This window comes from Saccoglossus kowalevskii, chromosome 18 (genome assembly GCF_978046115.1).
Source record: "Saccoglossus kowalevskii chromosome 18, keSacKowa6.1, whole genome shotgun sequence".
In the NCBI taxonomy this organism is placed as follows: domain Eukaryota; kingdom Metazoa; phylum Hemichordata; class Enteropneusta; family Harrimaniidae; genus Saccoglossus; species Saccoglossus kowalevskii.
The window spans coordinates 17,835,647-17,858,368 of NC_140658.1; the positions used below are offsets into that span (position 1 = coordinate 17,835,647).

Sequence of the window (22,722 nt, forward strand, 5' to 3'; positions counted from 1 at the left end):
GGTGCAGTCAATCGCACAATGGTGGAGATCACGTTGACCTTCACTCAATACCCTCTACGGTGACACCATTTTATTAACAGTGACGTCGCCTCTAGATGACGCTCTTGTTAAATCCTTTAAATGCTCAAAGTTGATTCTGCCTTGTGGTTCAGACAAGTATTGTTACATATTGCACTGTATGAAAACCTTACTCTCATTTCATTTTGCGTATCTGAATATCATGATGATTCTTGGTATTGTTGGAATGTTTGAGTGAAAATGGCACCATCTAATGATGACAAAACGAAAAGTTTGACGTGACGTTGAAACATTTTTAAATATATTCTACGTATTTTGTACTAAACAAAAAATGCAAGGGAGGAATTTATAATCACTCATAACCTGAATTATGTTCGCCCAGTCTGCATAGACTCACACCCACCGTTATCGACATTTGATGCAATAATGTCTTCATATACAGATCCACTAAAAGGTATTATATGGAAGGATAAAAATACCCAGTGCAATACCGCAGAAATATATACTGTGACTTTACGGTGGTTGGCGTTGCGGTGACAGATGTATAATAATAAATTGTAATGGCGTGGCATATGATGAACAAAATGAGAATTATAAAATCTTGTCGTATCTGTTGCTATTTATTCCACCAAACTCTCTCGTCATAACCTACATTTAGTTCAGATTCAGTTTCATTATTCGTCTTAAATTACCCCCACTAACAAGCAAAATAACACCTTGGTAAATAGAACGAAGTACGATTAGGAGAAAGAAAATGAACAGACAAAATACGGCCTTCCAACCCGCTGCAGTTTCTACAAGATTTCATTCATGAAGAAAATTGACAAAGTGTCAAGGTAGATCAGCTATAGGATGACGTAGTGGGATTTGTAGCTTAAAAATCAGCAAAGTAATCAATATATTCACAGCTGAAAAAAGAAAGAGGGTGATTAAATATATGATTCACACTGACAACAGCTGATCTGGAATTGACATATGACGACTGCGGAATTAAAATGCCTGTTCAGTAGAAGTTGAGCAATAACTCTCTCTAAAGTGATGCCGACAAAACGAAAAGCACGATGTATATCATTGTCGCGTTCGTATTATAAATAAATAAGTACATACCCAGGAACCTGCCAACTTGTGCCGAACTCATTGTGGTCCTTGGCTGACGAACCGTCAGGCATCATCAAGTCGTTGTCTTTAGTGCCATCCGCATTCCCAAGTATTCCACATACGTGTTTGGCGACTAAAGAGTTTGAATGGATACCAAAGTTAAAACGATGTTCATCGCTCCATTGGACAAACCAGCGTTGTTTGATTGACTGTATGGTAAACCAGCCATCTTGGAAGTACATCAGCAGCTCTAAATCCGGTGACATTAAAGTCTTCTCACGGTCGATGTTTTCACCATCGAGCTATATAAAATTAAAATGTTTATTTTTCTAAAATAAATTGTTGTAATATTAATAAGGAAACTAGATGTATAAAACAACATTGACAACTGTGTACGTAGCTCATAGTATTATCATTTGTTCGACAAAGAATCTACACTTTTGAGTTGAACAAATTCAGGCCAATCGGGACACCTGTGCTTTGAAATCAGTATGCCGACGTCGCCCACTTCTGTGCTTATACGCGTTTTGCGGAATTACTGTGTGTCATGCGATCGTTGAATAGAACATCTGTCTCTACCGTCATACAATGCAAATTACAAGTGGCAATTCAGAACGTGCATTTACCAACAGAAAACATGTATTGATTTTTCAAATGACAAAGGCACAATTCATTAGAAGAAGAAACATATAATTACATCATTTAAACATAATTGTGCCTTATTCTTCGTAGTTTATCAAACAGTCAGTGTGTGAAACTTACAAAAATAAAAAATATGTGAACAAAACAGTATGATTTACCGTTGTTAAACCCCGTCCAACCATGATAATGTGCTCGCCAGCTTTGACGACTGTACCAATTATGCGACGAACGCGACCGTCGTGAAACGAGGCTCCGTGAATAGCAATGACTTCGAATGATGCTGTCTTGTTTTGACAGTCTTTGCTAATGATGTAACTACAATGATCACCCTGGTAGGTAAGTTTCACTCCGTCCAGCGTCGTGTAATGTGGATCGCCTTTACCAGTGCCTTGCAGGCAAGGACACTCTGTAACCGTATGTATAGAATATTAGATAAGTGAATAATATAAAGAAAGTTGCTTTGTCATTTCATGTGCAGATAAAGAAATCAACGTTGTTATTAATTAATCGCCAGTGTAAGTTGGCTTGTCTGATAATTAATTAGTTATATCAAACATACCGAGATTTGCACTGAAGGAAATTCCCGTTTCCTTGCGATTGTCGGCACTGAGGAGTACTCCTTCCAGCTTTACAACATCACAGTCTTTGAAATTACCATAGTGAACTTCAAAGAGTCCTGGCTCAGACTCCGGTTTGTTGGTAAAACCCGGGGGAGTTTGACCATCAGCAAAGCCAGTCACTCTCAGGGTTCCCCCTGAAAAGTAACTGAATCGATCGATGAATTCTGCCGTGAAACTTGTGCATGTGGTAGTATATATCTCAACAATCCATACATCTGAAAGGAAATAACACAACATAAAATATTTAAATATTTATCGTGTATGACGTCATGGTACATGCGCACATGTATGGAACAGGTGAGCAATATCCATGAGACTATGCTAGTTGTAATTTTCTAGTTCTCTTAATGCATCACTAGTTTCGATTAGTCAGCGCTAGTTTTGCTCAATTATTTTTAGGTTGTTATTAACCATTGCTAGTTTTTGTAACGCAAAGCCAGTGTTAATGCAAGAGAGCAGCTTGTTTTTAACAGTTTTTTTCGACATGTCTAATTCTGTTTTGTATTGTATGCTTCGACTCACCTAGCAATGCAATGGAGCTTCATAGCAATACATATAAAACAACAATACAGTACGACATACTAATAGAACAAAATAAAGAAAGTAGAGGTCACCTTACCCTTCGGCAAACTTCCGGTCATGAGCCGATAGAGTTCAACCCAACTCATAATCGGGTTACGTTTTTCTTCAACCTTTGAGAATGAAAAAAAAAAACATTCAGGACTAATAAGTGTTATCATATTAATTGTCAACACAGATTTTGATTATGTTGTATATTGTCGGGCTCATATTGCGTTCACGCTAATTGTTGATACATTTATAGTTGAATCTGACATCAAAACGTATTCCACGACTCCTTACAAATGTATGTGCTGGTTGTAGTAAATTACAAAGCGAGACAAACAGATATTATGGGATACCTAAAAACATATATATCAATTAGCATTTAACATTACATGTATCGGCCATATTGATAGTCGGGTTTTATCGTTTTCTAAAGCAAAATAAGTGAGTGAAAATGACTTATTGCTTTGTATTACAGATATACGGGTCACGATTTTCTTTTGACTATCTTGATTTGATCAGTAGTTTACACAGTACGAAATGGAACATGTACAATGTTAATTGGGACGTAAATCGTCACTCATTCCATTTGTGTGGATTAACGTTAAAATTAAAACTGTTACAAATTATTGAGTAAGGCATGTAAGTTGATGCAGTACAAATTCATACACACATTCACGTGCTCGTACCGTTGCAATAATTTGGAAAATAAACTTTTCAAAATAAGACGAAATGATCGAAAATCGGACAGGCTTACTTAAAACTTTAGTTATCGTCAATAGTCAAACTATCATGGTTGGAAAACCCAATAGAACGACGTGGCCAATAGTATGGTTTAATCATTTCTGATAATAAAAATACTTTTTTTTTAAAATGACATATAAAAGAACAAGCTTACCTCTCTTTGGTTTCTGACTATGGCATATCCATTGACGGTTGCAGCCACGAGAATTACCATTAATGGAAAGACTGTAAAACTTCCCATGATTAACTAGAATAATTGGTCGTATGGTGTTGCCTACAACCTTCGGTATAATGACGGGTATATCAAGCGCCGTGTGAAGTAATGAATTTGGTTGCTGTAATCATTTTTTGGATGAATTACGGGATTAATAAGATTATTTTTAATCTAAAATACAAGCGCATATTAATTTCAATACTAACACGATAACAATATAACGATATTTTGATTAAAATTCGTGATTATTATAATAATCTCTTAGTCAAGCTGTGTTTGTTTGAGTCAAATGTTGTCAAAGTAAAAATGCCAACATAATCGTAGCTACAAAAATATAGGAGTAAATCTGAGAAACATAATGGGACCAGATTCATAAGTTTGCGCTTGTTCTGACGTGTATGATATCTGTTGTACGATTTTTGAATAATGCCTACTATTTAAAACAGACATTATTGGCCCGTGTAATTTATGTAGTGCCTTCAGTTTACTCAGTACCAAGTCGTCCGACTGTCCGATTCAAATATTATTCAAATATTATTCAAACGGCATGTGATTTCTCTTTCTCTGTGTGTTGCATTAAACACTACACTTATACAACCCATTTTATTTCTACACAAACTACTTGTCACTTATACAAGTAGTTGAATCCTGTTTTATGTTGTCTCCTGGCAATGCTAGATGAGGAGCTTATATGCAATACTGTGGTGATATTGACTATAGAAGGCAATGCTTACGTCTGTCTATCGATCTGCATGTTTGAGACAATACTTACACACACTTCAAAGGAGACATTAAACCAGCAATATTTAGTGAAAAGGCGGAGACATGTTTTAATCCAACTTCCATTTCCCCCGTGATTGTCCGTATATTATTTTATTTTAACAGAGCGCTTAGCTCAAGATGCCAATATCATTAGGAAATTGAATATGGCTCGAAGGCGTACACAAAAACGGACAAGTTAATAAATTGTGTTTACTGTCCCATAGGCTGAATATTAACCTTGTCATACTTACGTGTGTCTTTTGCTTGTACTATTGCGACTTACTAATGTGAATGTATCAATATTGACGACATGTCAATCACATTTAATGCGTGAACAAAGAAACGATTTAAAGTGCACACACAATTGTGTGTATTGCAATGTTTTTAAAACTGAATGCTTACGCTTATGTGAGTTTTAATTAGATGTAAATATTAAGAATATATTTTTCAGTTCGGATAATCTAATACATCCGCGGTTACTATGACGATACTGAATTAATATTGAATCAATAATGAATGTCTGTGTTATTGACATGTTTAAGCCAAATACAATTAAACGTGCTTAATTAACACACCAATTTCTGAGTGTTTTGTGACAAGAAAAGTCCACGTATTGCTAATAGATTTTAACATGACAAATACAGGGAATTTTGAATTCGAACAGGGAATTACTGTGACATTGCCTTTTGACTTTGAAATCTGACCAGCTGTTGTGAGTAACATGGTGAATATGTATATGAATGATGACATATATTGTATACACATGTAGTGTGGCCCTAACCCCCGGCTTTTTGTGGTAAAAATCTAAATAGATTTTACTGGTTGAATGCGTTCAAAGTTTAAAACAGGCAGCCATTCTACCTTATAACTCTTACGAACTTACATACACAAACTAAATAAATGGAGTACAGTTGATTTTCGATATGGTAAAAATGTACGTGAATTTGTAATCGCTCTGACACTATAAAGAATTGGTGATCAGAAGTGTAAAGCCAGTTATAACTGGTCAATTTATTTCGATATTGTAATATATAGTATAAGCTGTCCGTCGTAAATAAATGGATGACTTAATGAATGATGAACCGATTAATAATAACCTTATTGTGTTTGTTGATTTATGTCTGGCAAAGCCGAAACTTATATATTTTCAATGTGTTTTAAAAATTAACAGTGAAATTACAAAAGTTTGATTTTTTGTAGAAACATGTTATTTCTTGTAATCGGCAGTATGCTTGTTTGTGCGTTGTGTTTGTGTTCCCCATTACCGGTCTGGATAGCCCATCAATTAGGAGGACTCACATTAGCTTTCACCCCGTCGGCATTCGAGGTGATACAGGTTTCTAAGTTGCACCACGGACACGGATGCACATAGGACCAGTAGATTATATCGAATCCGATGAGATATAACGCCATTCTTTCAAACCTAGTATCGCGTGTACGGTATTCGAGGCAAAATCTACTCTAGCTGATAGTGCTCGGTAACAGGCCTAGAAATACAACGCCCATCAAAACAACGCCCTCGACGACAGAGGTGTAGTCAATAAAACTGTCGTATACTGAGGACGTTGTTTTAAAACACGCCCACTACGATATATAAAATACATAAATGAATAAATGTAAAAGAATGAATGTATATATGAATCATATAATGTTATTCTAGCAGACTTTTAACAACGTCCCATATCTGTACACAGAAAATAAATACAGCGATGTTAGAGATACAAGAATTAAAACATGAATGAAACAATTCATTTTCGCAACCAATATCGCAGCATTTATACTTCACCAGACTTCAGTCATACTACAATCTGTTTATTAGTAAGTAACTCGACATTGTTCGTTCCGGTAAATTGTCACAATATGCAACACTGTCGTCCGCTGATCTTTTGTTATCGTCTTAATACGCATGAATTTTAATTAAGTGTACGCCATAAATAGTTTAATATAATATCAATTTATTATTAAGATTCGTGGGCACTTGGGGGTGAATTTTTTTTTTTTTTTTTTTTTTTTGCTTTTTATTATCCAAACAGTCTTGGCTATAGACTATTAAAATTTTGTAGAATTGTGAATAGTGGAACATACTCAAAAAACAATTTTAAAATATAGATAACAGGTGCAAACATTCTCTCCTTTGAATGCTTAGAAAGATTTAGCATGGCTCTACATAAATAATAAAAAGGAACATGGTGAAAAAAAGAAATGACGGGATCTCCATATTATGCACTATACTTAACTTTTAACAAAACGATAATACATTTAAATTTGGAACTGCTACAGCTATTTTAATTATGAGCATTAGCAAACTTCTTACTGAGTGAATTGTTATGCACATTAGCAATTATCTCAGCTTCTTTTGAGTTAACATCCCAGAACTTTGAAAAAATATCTCCTAGACGCTTTGACTTTTTGTTTTGAATTTTTTAACAAATGATTGACAATGTGTTTATCTTCAAAACGCCGTCGGGGCATTGTTTTTGATTGAACAGTGTTACAACAATCGTACAGATAACTAGCCTGGGTGTTAATTTATGCATAAACTTGAAGTAGTGAAATTTGAGCTGCGGCCCTGCAAAATTGAGAACTGGTAGACAATTTCCAAGACGGCACTTTCTTCGTAGTATACAGATGTACCCATATACTAATTTTTACAGGAAACAGAAGCATGGTTTAGAAGCTATTTTTTAAGCACATTTTTGTGCATATTTCGAACTACAGTGTCCATAGAAAAAAAATTAAAATTCATACAATAAGCTTTCTGAAAATACTAGTATATAGTTTTGTGGACAACGGAGGTCACCTTGGTTCCCTAATTAACTAATTAAAATACTTGTCAGGTAAACTGCATCTCTACCTTAATTCAGTATAATATCAACAGTCGAAATATATAGATATACTCATTCGCATTAAACTACTAGTTGTAATTACTTAAAGGAAGAACCAAATAAAATTTCTAAAAATTACACACACTTTAGTTAGTTCGATTGTCAAAACCTTTGCTTCAATTCAATGAAATACCTTAATGTAATTGCCCACAATGTCAACAATTAATAGCACAATAAATTACAATTTGAACTGTGGTCTGAAACATGCTATGGACTACATAACATACTAACATTTACAGGGCATACGTTGTATATTCAAAGCTGTCATTATTTGCGTGATAACGTACTGATGAGTGATTCGTGAAATAATAATATTTACGTTGCTGGACAGTGATATAATGTAGGATAATCCGCATTAAATTAACACTGTAAGTCGTGTCTCCAATAACAAAAGGATTGCGTTTTTACAGTAAGTATATCTGTTAGAGTATCAGTAGTGCACCATGATGTAACATTGACAACTTTTGGTAAAGCGTGGTTATTCTGAATAGTGGTTAAACATCACGAACTCATCTTCCGTGACTAACACGCGAAATAGCCATTAACATTCTTTCCGAGTTTGCAGTCGACTAATTAAATAACACATATTGGGAAATACCAATGAGAAGCACGTATCCATCACACGCATGCCTACAATAAATATATATATTTTGGAGCTAAATATTCAGTGGCGGATTTACAAAAGGCACAGGGGAGGCGCGCCTTTAAAACTGTAGTTACTAATACACACATACCCCATAATGTAATGCGACGATGGCGTAATCGTCGCGGCTCCTCCAACTGAACATCCTGAATCCGCCACTAACTTGTGTTTATGTAATCACTGCAAGACAATATGTTCTGACGCAACAAAAGGTGTCCGTGGCATCACTTTCTCAATAATGTTTCACGAGAGAGAGGTGTATCTGTACATCTAAACACAAATACATTTGTTACTTCTGTGCTATCTAGCTACTTGAGACCAGACGGGTATTCCTGGTCAAGATATAGAGACGTCTGCGTTATCACTATAGCAGTTAACACAGTGACCGAAGACCCTAGCGTCAGCAATGTACAAACATACTCTCCTTCGGTCGCGTCCGTTAATAATATAGCTTGTAAACATGAATAATGGAGGGATATGCATATCCGTGACCAAATTGGAAAAAAACAACTTTAACTTTTGCCAGCATGGGATGCCACTAAAACATGTAGAAGGTGAAAATTGTAAGCAGGAATTAATATTATAATTTTCTGAGATATGCACGTGTCTTGTAGGTCGAACTCTTTAGCAACGGGGTTTGCTGGTTTATTTTAATATGTGCTCAAAAAAAAAATAAATAATATGTTATTGGTATGTAAGATTTAATAACGATATTCTAAATATAACTGCGTCAGTAGACAAACATCATCAAGCACTTCCCATTCGACTGTCATTGAGCGGGATTCACTGATTAAAGATCGAAGATTGACTATATCACAAAACCCATATTCTAAGTGAAACATTTCCCATTTAGATTAGTCTGAGACACGCGGGATGGTTTCAGTAATTAGGTTACTCCCTTTGATTATAGGACAGCTATTTTACTTATGCTACTAGTATCGTTTAGTGCGAAGCAGAATTCGAGCTGGCAATGCATGACGGGATATATTGAAGTGAAGACCAGTTTTGATCAGTGTCGCTCGCGAAACCCATAATTTCAGATTTTATTTTTGGCTAAGATAATCAATTCATTTTTATTATGACAGATTATTGCAAGCATACATCTAGGACACCTAGTCTAGCCGTCGTCGGGTTCGATAAGCAAAACAAGTCGGGTGTTGCTTTAACGCCATCTTTTAGTGATCACTCCTCAAAATCCTAGGGAATCGTATTTTCACACATAAGCATTTTTAATACCAATACGTCGCCCAGTCTATATCACACGATCTATGATTTCATCCCCAAAACAAATATCACATTAAAGTTTAAAAGGTTGATAACAAATCATTAATTCACTCATATGTACGAACAAGTGCCTGACAATTTTTTGTTTTTGAAACATAATAATATGCTCCTTGATATGCCCATTTGTCAATGCAGGCATAATCTCAATCAGCATGACACATTGCCGATTGATGTGCTCAACGTTATACGGTTACATTACTCAAGAATCCGTTTGTCTTCCGGATAAAATATAGTATTGACCGTTATTACACAATAATGTTTTCTACATTGACTTCACCTATCTACGCCATTGTGGCATGACGGACGGACTTGGATACCAGAGGGCGCGCTTTCTACAAGTTATTATTGCTGAGGTGTTCGTGCCAATGTGTTAGCTAACAACACACGATATAATAAAATTATAAAGATTATATATGCGAATAAAATGATAAGAGATGGTGGCATCTAGCATAAGATCCTCTATTTAATGATTATGAACTCAGTTCCAGGACTACAGATTTTTGTAAAAGGAACATGTGTTCATTTGCCGAGTGGGTAAGTACGGACAGACATGCACTGGACATAACACCATCGAAACAGATCACCCTTTGACCTCACATTCACCACACTTGAGACTCATTTGGTTGGTATGGTAATACAAATCATGCAAGAGACCGCGGCCTGATTGTAAATGCAAATAAACATCGGTCATAAAATAGCTCGGTATCGCAGATTGGTCAGGATTTAAGGTAGAGATGCAGTTTACCTGACAGGTATTTTAATTAGTTAATTAGGAAACCAAGATGACCCCCCTTGTCCACAAAACTATATATTTTCGAAAAGCTTATTGTATGATTTTTAAAATGTTGTTACTATTTTTCATGGACACTGTAGTTTGAAATATGCACAAAAATTTGCTTTTTTTCAAAAGTGATTTTAAAAAAATAGCCCCTAAACCATGCTATTGTTTTTTTAAGTTCTGGGATGTGCACTAAAAAGAAGCTGAGATAATTGCTAATTTGCATAACAATTCACTCAGTGAGAAGTTTGAAAATGCTTATAATTAAAATGGCTGTAACAGTTCCAAATTTAAATGTATTATGGTTTTGTAAAAAGTTAAATATAGTGCATAATATGGAGATCCCGTCATTTCTTTTTTTCACCATGTTTCCTTTTTATTATTTTTGTACAGCCTTGCTAAATCTTGCTAAGCATTCAAAAGAGAGAATGTTTGCACCTGTTATCTATATTTAAAAATCGTTTTTTGAGTATGTTCCACTATTCACAATTCAGCAAAATTTTAACAGTCTATAGCCAAGATTGTTTAGATAATAAAAAGCATAAATAATCACTCCAAAGTGCCCACGAACCTGTATCTCTACCTTAATTTTGGCAACAGATGTAATATTGTTGCATCCCTTCTAGAATTAGACTAGAATTAGCACGACAAATGAGTAAAAGATCGTTGCTAATGGTTTTTGAATCAGTGACGTATAAGCGATGACATCATCATTATTAAGTTACAGTACAGTAGGAGTCTCTGTGATTGGGTGCGACTATGTATAACATCACACTAGTAAATAAGTATTTTTTTTTTAAGTAATGCGTCCCAGGTTTGTTTAGGTTATCACTTCTTATCGTACCGAGTAAACATTGTGAGCAACTAGATTATCACAAAATATTCTTATTACCTCCATGACCACACCGAAATTGAAAAATGACATTTACGGAAGAATTAGCGAATCTGAAGACGATAGTTACGAACAACGCGTATAACACATACTATGAAGTCGAACTCGATAAAAATAACACACCCCCATTGTTTACCGATAACCTGCTTATGCTGATACGCTGAGAGCTATCATGTATATGGCACCAGCTATTCCATGTTTCGGCACCCAGGAGCACACAACAAATGTCAGCACACAAAGTGGTATGATTGCCCAAAACGCAGCGATATGTCCTTCCCGAAAAAATGTCGGAAACTTTCCGCAAAATCTGCAACAGCATTACATAAGGTATATACTAAGACATTCAGTTACTTGTAACTCACCTAATTGTTGGTCGATTCTTATAATTCGTACACAGCTGCAACGGTCAAAATGTCCAGAACGCATCTCTTGTTGTTTTAAATATGTCCTGACCCGTTTAACGAGGAAATACGCAATTTCCGAAGAAGCGCGAAGAGTGCAGAATATCCGGTGTCCGGTAAATTTCGACGGTGTCTACGTCAATACTACCGAGCGTGGCAGGCAAAGCATATACAATTATTGACACCCTAAACATTTAGGCGTTGCTAGTCTGAGGTGTAACCTAGCTACGTATGGGTGTATTGGCTACTGTTTACTGTTAAGTCCACCTATTGCGTACATAATAGACTAATTATAGTATGACATAATCTTACATAATAAACATAACAGACATAATCTGATCGTGTTGTTCGTGCTGCGCCATTGTTCCTATATAAATTGAAAATATGTTTTATGGTATGAAGCTAAAAATAAATAAAAGTCAACAATAGTTCGACAACAATTAATAAAAGAAATAATGAACGTAACAATATCCCAAAATATATAATACATTTCCGTTTCATAACACTTGCCTTAATAGAGATATTGTATTTGTCGCATTGGCACCACTTCTACTCATTAAAGTAGTATTTTCTGCAAAATTTTGAGTAACTTGCTCCTAACTTTAATCAATTGAAGATAAGGGGTGCTAGTCATACTAATCATATAACTGCGTTTTGCGCTTTATCGTCTTCTCTACAGCTGTTACATATTCTGTCCTGTATTACTACATAGGTAGTAAGTAAGTTGAAAGTTTTGCTCGGACGCAGCCGTAACATGTGTGAAATAAACATCCTATAAATGTTAATAGGTGCTAATTATTAAATAATAATTACACTAAACTAAGACATTCATAAGTAGTATTTACTGGAGATGTCTGAAACCCTGGGAAGACGGCAAGGGGACTAAGTATTTTATCTTGGTCGGAACGTTTTACCAAAATATACTTCAACATACTATGTAAAATACTGCACTTTTAGTAATCACCGGAGGTCTGTTAGTAGATAAAAGAGCGGAGCGGAGCTTTTCATATAGATAATTGTCCGTCGTTTTCTGTCGTCCGTCAAAATTTGAATTTTCGACTTCTTGAGAACTACGAGGTCAATTGCTTCGATTCTTGTTACGGACATTTGTCAGATTTGTTCACTTTGCTCCCTTTCTTCAATTCTCTATTTGTGGCGAATGTTTTTTGTAATTTTGGTAAACATTTATATTTTTGAATTCCTCTTGAACATCAAAAAACCGATTGCTTTGATATTTTTATGTACATTATTTAACCGCACTTTGTCTTATGGGTTGCGTTGCCCGACTTGGCTGCCACAATGTTCTTGTAGGAAGAAACCGGAGCTGTTTCGATCGCTAGGTCGCTTGTCTTATTTTATTAAGAGATAAAATAGTCGGTGACCTCAGAGTTAAAAGTTCATTACAGAAATTTAAATATTTGTGTGATAATAGGGCTTGAATAAATAATTATAGTGGGCGTCATGTATATTTAATGTCGACCTAGAGACTAAAGAGTTGCTCGATTGATTACTTAGATTGTTGTGTGCAGTATTTTAACACTGTGTGGTATAGGTGCGAAAAATTTCGCTGCTGGCTATTTGATGGTTGTGTCGCCGGGAGTACTGATTGGTTAATGACATTGGCAGCTTCATTGTCCACCTATTGCTCCGTGCTATTCTATACCAAACTATACCAGACGATCGGCATGCATTACTTTCATTGGAGGTAAGCTAATTTGTTTATGATCGAATGCTAGATTCGCTTTAATGTGCGGTGAAGCCAATCATATACCTGGTTTCGACTCCCGCTAAATCGGATGCAGTACATGGTGCGGGCCTGACCTAGTAGTTCGTGTAGGTAGTGGTTACATTTGCGGCAGACAAAACAAAACAGAACAATTGTTTTCCATATTTAATACAGTCGAATAGAAGTGGTGATAATCATTTCTCCTTAAAGGAATTAGGTTGAACTTTTCGAATGGATTGTATATGTTCTGCATGGTATGGTGTCATATCTTTGCACAGGTGAGTCTTCCTTGCCCTATCTATCTATGACCCTGAAGCAAATGTGATTATCTTATTGATATTGCGTTGTTTGCAAAACTTAATATAGCATCACTCTATAGAGACTATCGTACGACATTGGAATTTACGAGATAATATGCCAATCATTCTAACAACACGATGGTGTGATCTGACACTTCAAGCTGATAAATCATTGTACAGGATTCCAGCAAGTGCATGCTATCTTTGTGTGGTAGGAACTGAGAGGTAATGACAGTCCCGTTTACTATTAATAGTAAACTTGTTTACATGTCTATTTTCTTCCGTCAATAAAAAATAGGTGGAAATGGATAAAATACGAAATAGTCCAAGTGTTTGCAAAATTGAAAAGTGATTGCGTAACACCTAACTGTTCGCAATCTAACTGGTAATTTATATGAAAAAAAAATACAAAACAAGAACATTGTCGACAATAATAACATTTAGAATGTACAGAAAAAAATACGTTTTTCAGTTTAAAACATTTATATATTTAATTATATATTTGATATAGAACTATTTTGAAAACAGCAAATAAAATGTATAAATGATTAGAGAATTGAACAATTTCGAACTCATCATGATTTCAATAAACAATCGCGTTTTTATGATTAATATTGTTGTTCCAAACATATAGATTTATACCACTTGCGCTTCAAATCTTCTTCATGAAGGAGAAGTATCTCTACAATAAGACGTAATTAGTATCTAGTCTTTTACATGTTTATGATTGTCATGGACATTCTAATTTGGAAACTTTGTTTTTTTAATTTGAAATAATGAGTTTATCTTGTAGAGCTTTTCTAGGCTGATTTAGGGGAAGTCCTCTATCAGATAAATCCCAGCGTGTGTTGAATTAAATTCAAAATGCGGCCATAGTACGGTGACCTTTGCGCTTTGCACGCCATGATAGTATACACAGCAGAGTCGGACTTATATATTCGGGTTTATATTTAAAATAGTACGTCACGGATACTCAATAAAATGACTTCCCCTGCAATGTCCCCTGCATGAAATTTTCTGCATAAAAGAGCTGCCAACTTTTGGATTTGGCATTAGGAAAAGAGTTATATACGTCAACGAAGAAAAAAAATCAGCAACTTTATATTATTCAACAATATCAATATGGGTGTCTTCACTAAAATAATGGTGAGTAATACTGTTTTTCTTTACAATGTTTCATTGTATAGGAACTGTAACTTCACTTATAAATACATCAACCAACCAGGACATTTACATTATACCGTCTATGTACGAAATGTAATGACTGGTATGGAAAATAATTTTCAGTTCATTTGTAACATGTATCAGCTCTTTGGAATCAGCGTACTACGTAACATTGTGGCACAACTTCTTGCCAACTAAGTCAACTAAATGCATGGTATACAGGTCATTCTGAAATAATTCAGCTATATTGTCTTTCATGCTTGTTTTTAAAAAACTATGCCCACGAGTTATAAGTCAACCCGTTCTTTTGGTGTATACAGTTATATGCAACTCGTTAATTATATGTTATTATATGCGATATGTTCATGATTGCCTCATAATTTAAACTGAAAATATTGGCAGGTAAAAAAATATTAAACCAACCGATTTGAAACATTTATTAAGATTAATTTTGCCGAAAATTCTAATTGTTCGCTTTCTTGTTTAGTTCCAGCATATTATTTTTGTCCTGTTATTTGTTGAATTCAATGGAAATCCAATCTGCGCGGAGCTCAATGAGACTGAACTTCGTCAAATGTTGGCTGGATATTCGCCCAACGCTCTCAGCCTCGGTATTTCTAGTGGTACAATTAGTACACCTTCAAATACTTCCTGTCCGATATCATACGGTGCTGGCGCTCCACAGTCCGTGAGATCAACGTGTCCATGGTATAATGTAGAGAACACAGATTACACTCGTTATCCACAAACTTTACTGGAGGCTCGTTGCTATGACTGCGACAACTGCATCACAGAATTGCCACCCAATGGTTTGCATGCGGTATGGGAATGTGAACGTGTCCTATCCAGTGTATGGGTTTTACAGATAAACTATAGTTCTTGTGTCAACGGCATATACCAGTACAACGCAGTACATATTGATTTACATACATCATGTGTATGTGGCAGACCACGAAAGGCGTAAAGACTGTCTTAAAAGAGATTCCATGTTGTTGACGATTGTTGCCAATTCAGTCACATTGCAATTTTCATTTCTCTTCTAAAGACGGTGGTCTTCTATGTTTTATGTAATCTATTTAGTTCCTTTTTCGTGTCACCAATCATTATATTAATGCTTGAGTGCCATACTGATATACCTACACGAGTTACGTGTAAAATAATGTAAATCACGTTTTAGTGATATGTAAATGTATGTTCTCAATTAATCATGTTTACATCCATGCACTATAAACTTCCTGTAACTATTCTGACCTTGTCTTGATCTGAGATTTTTACTTTTATATTATTTATTGTTAAAGAATTGATGTCATTAATGAACCAATCTCGTTATGCAATATAATTAAAGTGGCTCACTGTGAATTACGTTTGAGTGGTAATTTTGTGTTTTATTTCAGGATTCTATTCTTGCATATAATCATGACAAACATTTTGTCTATACTCGCGATAACTTTATTGATTTTCATAATTGAAATTTTGTATTCGTTACTTCATTATGGTGTGACACACTTATATGGAAGCAGAGAATTGTAATTCTTGAGAACACATTTTCCTTTGCAGTGAATAACAATATCTCCTTAGTAATCAGCATCAGTCTCCAATTAATCATGTTTACATTCATGCACTATAAACTTCCAGTAACTATTCTGACCTGGACTTGATCTGAGGTTTTCAATGAGTCATTTTAACATCGTTAAAGAATCAATCCCGTCATGCAATATAATAAAGTGGAATTGGCTCACTCCGAATTACGTTTAAGTGAAAAATGTGAGCTTTATTTCAGTATTCTATTGCATCTGAGTACAATCTAAGTAAAAACAGCGAGTGCAGGCACGAATGTGGGGATTGATAAATATTATTTATACACACAAAATGTAATTAAATATGGCAGGTGGGCATCTCCAAAATACAATAACACGGCAATGCTCCCCATAAATACATTAATATTCAAATTAGAGTAACTATCTGGCACGACATGTAAATGACAAATTGACATGTATAAATGCAGAGTTCAACATTTTCAACTTAAATACTACGCATATCCTTGTTGAACATCACAACACATTTACTCAGCGACCATGTTACTTGAATGTCAAAATAATATATCAACAAGGTTTCCACGCTGGTATCAGTCAACACAGTCAGTAATTCGGTGATGGTCAGTGGTCTTTGTCGAGATATGCGTATGTTGTACTTCAAGATGATTAGCCTTCAGTGGAGAGCGATAAACATGGTACATCTTTAAAATGCGCAAATTAAAGGGCGGTAGTCGTCGCGCTGCGCATGTGTGACATTTGTGTTGTTGAACATTGATTTTCCCACAATCCAATGCGCACTTCTAATATAAATAACAAGTATGAGGTTAGACCTGGGTGCGACTAGCACTAATTACCGCTCGTGACTCCTTCGATGCCTTCTAAACACCTTTTTTAATACCCAATTAAAGCTTGGTAACGTCTCAGTTTCTACTCGTTGATCTACACAACAATCAAAGTCGCCATCTTTAATTTGTTTATATGAGACCCAAATATCTCGCGCATGCGTGGCGCGACGACTACCGCCCTTTAAATGGTCAGAAGAACAGAACACAAAACCAGCACTCAAATCCCGTTGCAAAACTCGCCCAACATTAGCAAGACCTGTGACCGCATGCGTGACAGTTTATTTCATTCCCTGAAACAATTCTGACATGAGACAAATCAGACCCCTCAGGTCGATCATAATTCCGTCACTCACGTAACGTCTCAAGACTATAACATCGCAGTTCGTGAGATCAACGTGTCCATGGTATAATATAGAGAAAACAGATTACACTCGTTATCCACATACTTTACTTGAGATTCGTTGCTACGAGGGGCGTTCAATAAGTAATGCCCCTGTCCCAGTTCCAGTTGTCTGATCTAGCTGAAATTTTGAATGTGTAATGATTTACATCTCTGTGGGTTATGTTGCAAAAAACAGCTCTGAACTAATTGTGGTTTCTGAATTACAGGTGTTTGAACTGAGTCAGGTGTGAAATGAAGCCAGTTGAGTGTCGTGCAGTGATCCGTTTTTTTTGTATTTGAAAGGACGCACACCAAGTGAGACTTTTGATGAAATGAAAGAAACTTATGCTGATGAAGCCCCGTCATTTGACCTTGTAAAACGCAGGCATCGTGAATTCAAACATGGCCGGAAGTCTGTGGAAACAGCTCCCAAACCTGGTCATCCGTCTTCTGCCATTGATGAGGCATCTGTCCGTCAAGTTGAGGCAGCCATTTTGGAAGATCGACGCATTACTGTTCGCCGAATAACCCAAGAGGGCAAGATCAGCACAGGATCTGTGAAACTATCATTCATGACCATTTGCATATGCATGATGTGTCTGCCAGATGGATTCTCAGGTTGCTCACATCTTTCCAGAAGCAAGATTAGCAAAGGTATCCTTCTCCTGCAGCACAATGCTCCGGTCCACAACTCGCATGTCGCCAGATCAGAAGCACGGGCGTGTGGCTATAAATCCTCCCCCATTCCCCTCACTCTACTGCCCTTGCACCCTCTGACTTTCATCTCTTCGCAGCCATGAAGTTGTTTTTAAAAGGAAAGCGTTTCCCATATGATGCACCCTTTTCTTTTTTTAGTTACGACGTAGTTGGAGGACCAACATGGGGTGTTCTAAAAACGATGTGAGAATTGCATAACTCTGGGTGGTTCTTATGTAGAGAAAGACTAATAACTGTGCCAAGTTACATTAATCTCCTGCTATGGGAAATGGGTCAGAGGAATTACTTATTGAATTACTTATTGTATGACTGCGACAACTGTATCACAGAACTACCACCCAATGTTGTACATGCGGTATCTGAATGTGAACATATCTAATGTAAGGGTTTTACAGATAAACCACTTTTCTTGTCTCAACGGCATATACCAGTAAACGCAATACAGATTGATATACCTACATATGTGTGTGGCAGACCAAGAATAACGCAAGCGATTGACATGTTTTGAATTCCATATTTTAAAATCATTTCTGTAAGACTACCTGTAGGTTAACTATAATATTTCTATTACGTTTTATTAAGGATTACCGATCATTATAATAATATCTGATTGCCGCGCTGTTTTTTTAACATACGAGCAAAAATTTAAATAGTTATAATTTCTATTTATATAATAGTTCTGAAAATATTAATATTTCATAATTTTGCAATAAATAAATTGACATTATGACTAATTTTATATTTTTCTCATTTGTAATCACTATACATGTTGAATAAATCCTATATTGTAAGATATTGTAAACCGCGGCCGTTACACAATCGATGAAAAATTACCACTACACTTGGATGATACAAAATTTTGTGCACGTAGAATTTGAGTTGAGAGAATTTGTATCGACATTGAAAATATATGCAACTTTACATTACACACGCGTTTTAACTGACATATGAGATACCATAAATATTTAAATTAATGTACTTCTTGATAATATTTAAATAAATACTGTGGTGTAAAATCACTAGCAACTTGATTGGCGTATTTTGGGATATTATTAAATATTTCATTACACTGAACTGTCATGAAATATGAGATACATAAGGATATATGTTAATGACATCATACCTCACTAACGCCTGACAGAACAGTGTATATGTCTCGTCGGCAAGATCAATACTGCGAATTCGAAAAGTTCACGCCTTCTTGCAATGAGTTTCAATGAATATTAATTTCTTCGGTGGTCAATCAAATCAAAAATGATAAACAATGGGAGGGGGATAAACTTGTGAATGGTTATTCTTTGACGTTCCTGCAATTTGATTGGTACAAAAAAAATTGTCGGGGAAGTGAAAATCTACATCATTCTTTCAGGCGTGTGTTGGGTTTGGAGCACCGTGGATGGCGCAACTCACGCGACCTTGTCAGGACAGGTTGAGAGTAAACTTATTGGCGACCGTGTATCAATTATTTTATATTCTGTGGGAGGATATAAATATTTATGACTCCTAACAATTATATATTTTCAGTATGCTCGACAAACGCGTATTTGGCCTCATCTGCTTCTCGCCATGTATTGCTATCGTTTTTAGCTTTTTTAAGAATGGTTAGTGTGGTTGTATGAAAAGAATTTAAATACATTTGGAATTGCCATGTTTTTATTGTTAGGTTTTACACAACTATAAACTGATCGGAAACTTCTTCTACTGGACATTGAGATACATACGGGCGTATCAACGTTTTGTTATCTGGTTGTCGTGTCACAACGTTTGAATGCTTATCTGATAGGCATAAACAGTAGTAAATTGAACAATGCATTGCATAGGACTTTGGATAACACAGTATCATCATCTACTTATCATCATGGCCGTGTAAATAGGTTTCCGATAACAGGTAGCTATCTGCCCTCCTTCGACTCATTAAACAACGATCGTTTATGAGTCTGTGACATAAAAATACTACAAAACTTATATTATCTTATCTTATATTAGGAAATTATAAAAATGTATACGCATGTCACAAAAACACAAATATCCTTTAGATCAATATGTATTTTTAATGCTCAAAATGAAAATCAACTAGTAGTTGTGCTAAACATAATACCATGTACACATCGACATAAAATCGCACTGATTGAACAGTGTAAAATACACGGCACTGAACTGAAAATCAAGCGAAATTACCACAGAATCATAGTTCTATTTCCAGTAATATAGTCAAATAGTGAAAGCACGGACGAAAGTTACATGTCATGGTCAAGAAGTATAGTAATTAATATTTTAATTTCCTGAATACGTCGTTCTAATGGTTCGTGACGTGTTTCTTTTTATGAAAGCCGTTGTTAAAAATGAACGATGTACCTTGGTTTGCGTGTTTAGTAGTGTGTCCCAAACTTGAATAGCACACCGAACGGTAAAATACTTGTGTCAACGGAAATCGCGCTGCGTGGTGAATAAAATGCGACTTTCACGTAGTTTGTGTTTAAAGGACAAGTCTGGGAAAATATGTTTTGTTCAGAATTGTGCAAACGATATACCACCGTGTGCGTGTTTAGTAATGTGTCCCAAACATGAATATCACATAGAAAGGTAAAATACTTGTGTCAACGGAAATCGCGCTGCGTTGTGAATAAAATGCGACATTCACGTAGCTTGTGTTTAAAGGAGAAGATGTTTTTATTCTGAAATGCGCAAACGACGCTAAAATGATTGCTGTCTACAGTACTAGTGTTTGACAGTTTCCATTGAGATGATTATAATCCTTCTTACATATCTAAGAAGTAATTTAATAAATCGCAATATGATTTAAGGTGTTCATGCTCTACACAATTCAATACAATATTCCGCTAATGGATATCAATTTATCAATGTGGCGGACATGTCTTAGTAAGAAATGCCAATGGGAAAATAAAATCTAGCAATTGTGAGTATTGTTACGAATCGTTGTAATTTACAAATTAATTCGTTAATATTTAAACATATTTACAATTGAGTTTGTTCTCAATGAATCTTATTAGGCTAGTAAACAGAGAGGTAGAACTAAAGGTTAATTCAGGGAAACCACTTGTCAGATTGCACAACGTTTCATTCACAGATGTAGAGTGAAATGTACCTTAGCAGACAATTAAGGCCTGCTGATGAAATATGATTTGCCATAATATATCACTAATGCCATCCAACATTGTTAAACTGATGGAGAAATTAGCAAATTGGATTTATGCAATGAAATGTATGTTTCCAAACAAATATAATTTTACAAATGGAAAGTGGCATAGATGGTCTGCATGACGAAATATTTGATGTTTTGCACTAACTCTTTTACAAAAGTAGCCCACAATTCCTTAGTGATCATTATTATCATGACATGAAAACGCTATTAGTTTCAACTCTATGTAAATCGAAAAGTCAAAATAAAAAAATCAAGGAATATCAAATATGAAATTAATATTTTTTTTTCCAATTTTACAATATAATATTTACAATATAAACTGCGTATTGTAAATACAACGGAATCACGCATCAAGCGGAATCACGAATCACTTTACACAATTCCTCTTTATATATGGGAAGTATCTTTGGATTAGGAAAATTCAGTGTCCAATTTGTAACATTATTCGCATTTGCTAATTTGGGGTGATTCCTTTCTGATAAACTTGAAACCATGAATCTATCTGGCAGTAAGTCCTTTATCAAGCAAATCATAGATTATGTCATATAAGCGAACCTCAACTCAACTCACAATGCGGTCACGATGATATTGGTACTAGGCACGGTTGGATAATTAATGTTATTATTATAAAATCAATGGATTTTACTGAAGAGATAAATTATATGTTTCAGATTTCAAATAATATGGCTTAAGTTTCGTTAATATTTAAGTGTGCTGTACTTAATTTATACGTCATTTTTGGTGAATTTTCGTAGCTTAAATGCTAAATTGGAAATCAGGTAGAACTTGACACACACGCATATAGTCATCCTTAGAAGGTGTCCACCTTCTGATGAGTGGCATAGTTATAGAAATTTGTGTGCCATGCGTGTGTTCCCTAAACCCGGCAGTACTTTATCTCATACATGGTTTTAAAATTCAGTACGAGAACGACGAACATCGTGCATTTGTCTCTGCCGATCGTCATTTTTTGTTCAGTTTGCTCGTGTTTTTCTGTAGTAGGTAAAAAGTGTCGGAATGATAACACGGTATGGTGACATGCTCTGTGCATAAATATCTACCACTGGACCACCTTAACTCATGAATGAAATATATGATAGTTCAATTGTTAATGCGTAAATGAGGTGTTTCAATTCAAACAAAAACGAAAGCCCGGGAAATTGATATATATTTAGGTTTGAGATAAATAATACGTCGACGGATAATATATTTTTTGTCATCATTTCTTGCATAACACGTGTGTTATAATAGCATTGCTGCGCTACCGGGCCAGTGGGAATGCTGTTCTTTAATCCTCTAAAACCCCGGTCAGAAATCACGTGACTACATATCATCACGTACATCAT

The 22,722-nt window shown here is 35.5% G+C and overlaps 1 protein-coding gene across 1 annotated transcript; it reads right to left on the minus strand.

Moving 5' to 3' along the window:
* Nucleotides 1–619: 619 nt before the first annotated feature.
* Nucleotides 620–4,011, minus strand: LOC144362640 (BMP-binding endothelial regulator protein-like). Its single transcript, XM_078013753.1, has 6 exons — nucleotides 3,841–4,011; nucleotides 2,998–3,070; nucleotides 2,318–2,593; nucleotides 1,917–2,164; nucleotides 1,126–1,418; nucleotides 620–926 (listed from the first exon to the last, which is right to left on the minus strand). Exons 1-6 carry the CDS (start codon nucleotides 3,925–3,927, stop codon nucleotides 893–895), a joined length of 1,011 nt encoding a protein of 336 aa, XP_077869879.1. The 5' UTR covers nucleotides 3,928–4,011; the 3' UTR covers nucleotides 620–892.
* Between the last annotated feature and the right edge of the window lie 18,711 nt (nucleotides 4,012–22,722).

Excerpts from the sequence above, each read along its gene's own strand:
- LOC144362640 (XM_078013753.1), bottom strand. The coding sequence starts at position 3,927 with ATGGGAAGTTTTACAGTCTTTCCATTAATGGTAATTCTCGTGGCTGCA. Across the intron at positions 3,071-3,840 it reads TAGTCAGAAACCAAAGAGAG|GTTGAAGAAAAACGTAACCC; the intron begins GTAAGCTTGTTC and ends TCATTCTCAAAG. Across the intron at positions 927-1,125 it reads ACAAGTTGGCAGGTTCCTGG|CTGTGAATATATTGATTACT; the intron begins GTATGTACTTAT and ends TTCTTTTTTCAG.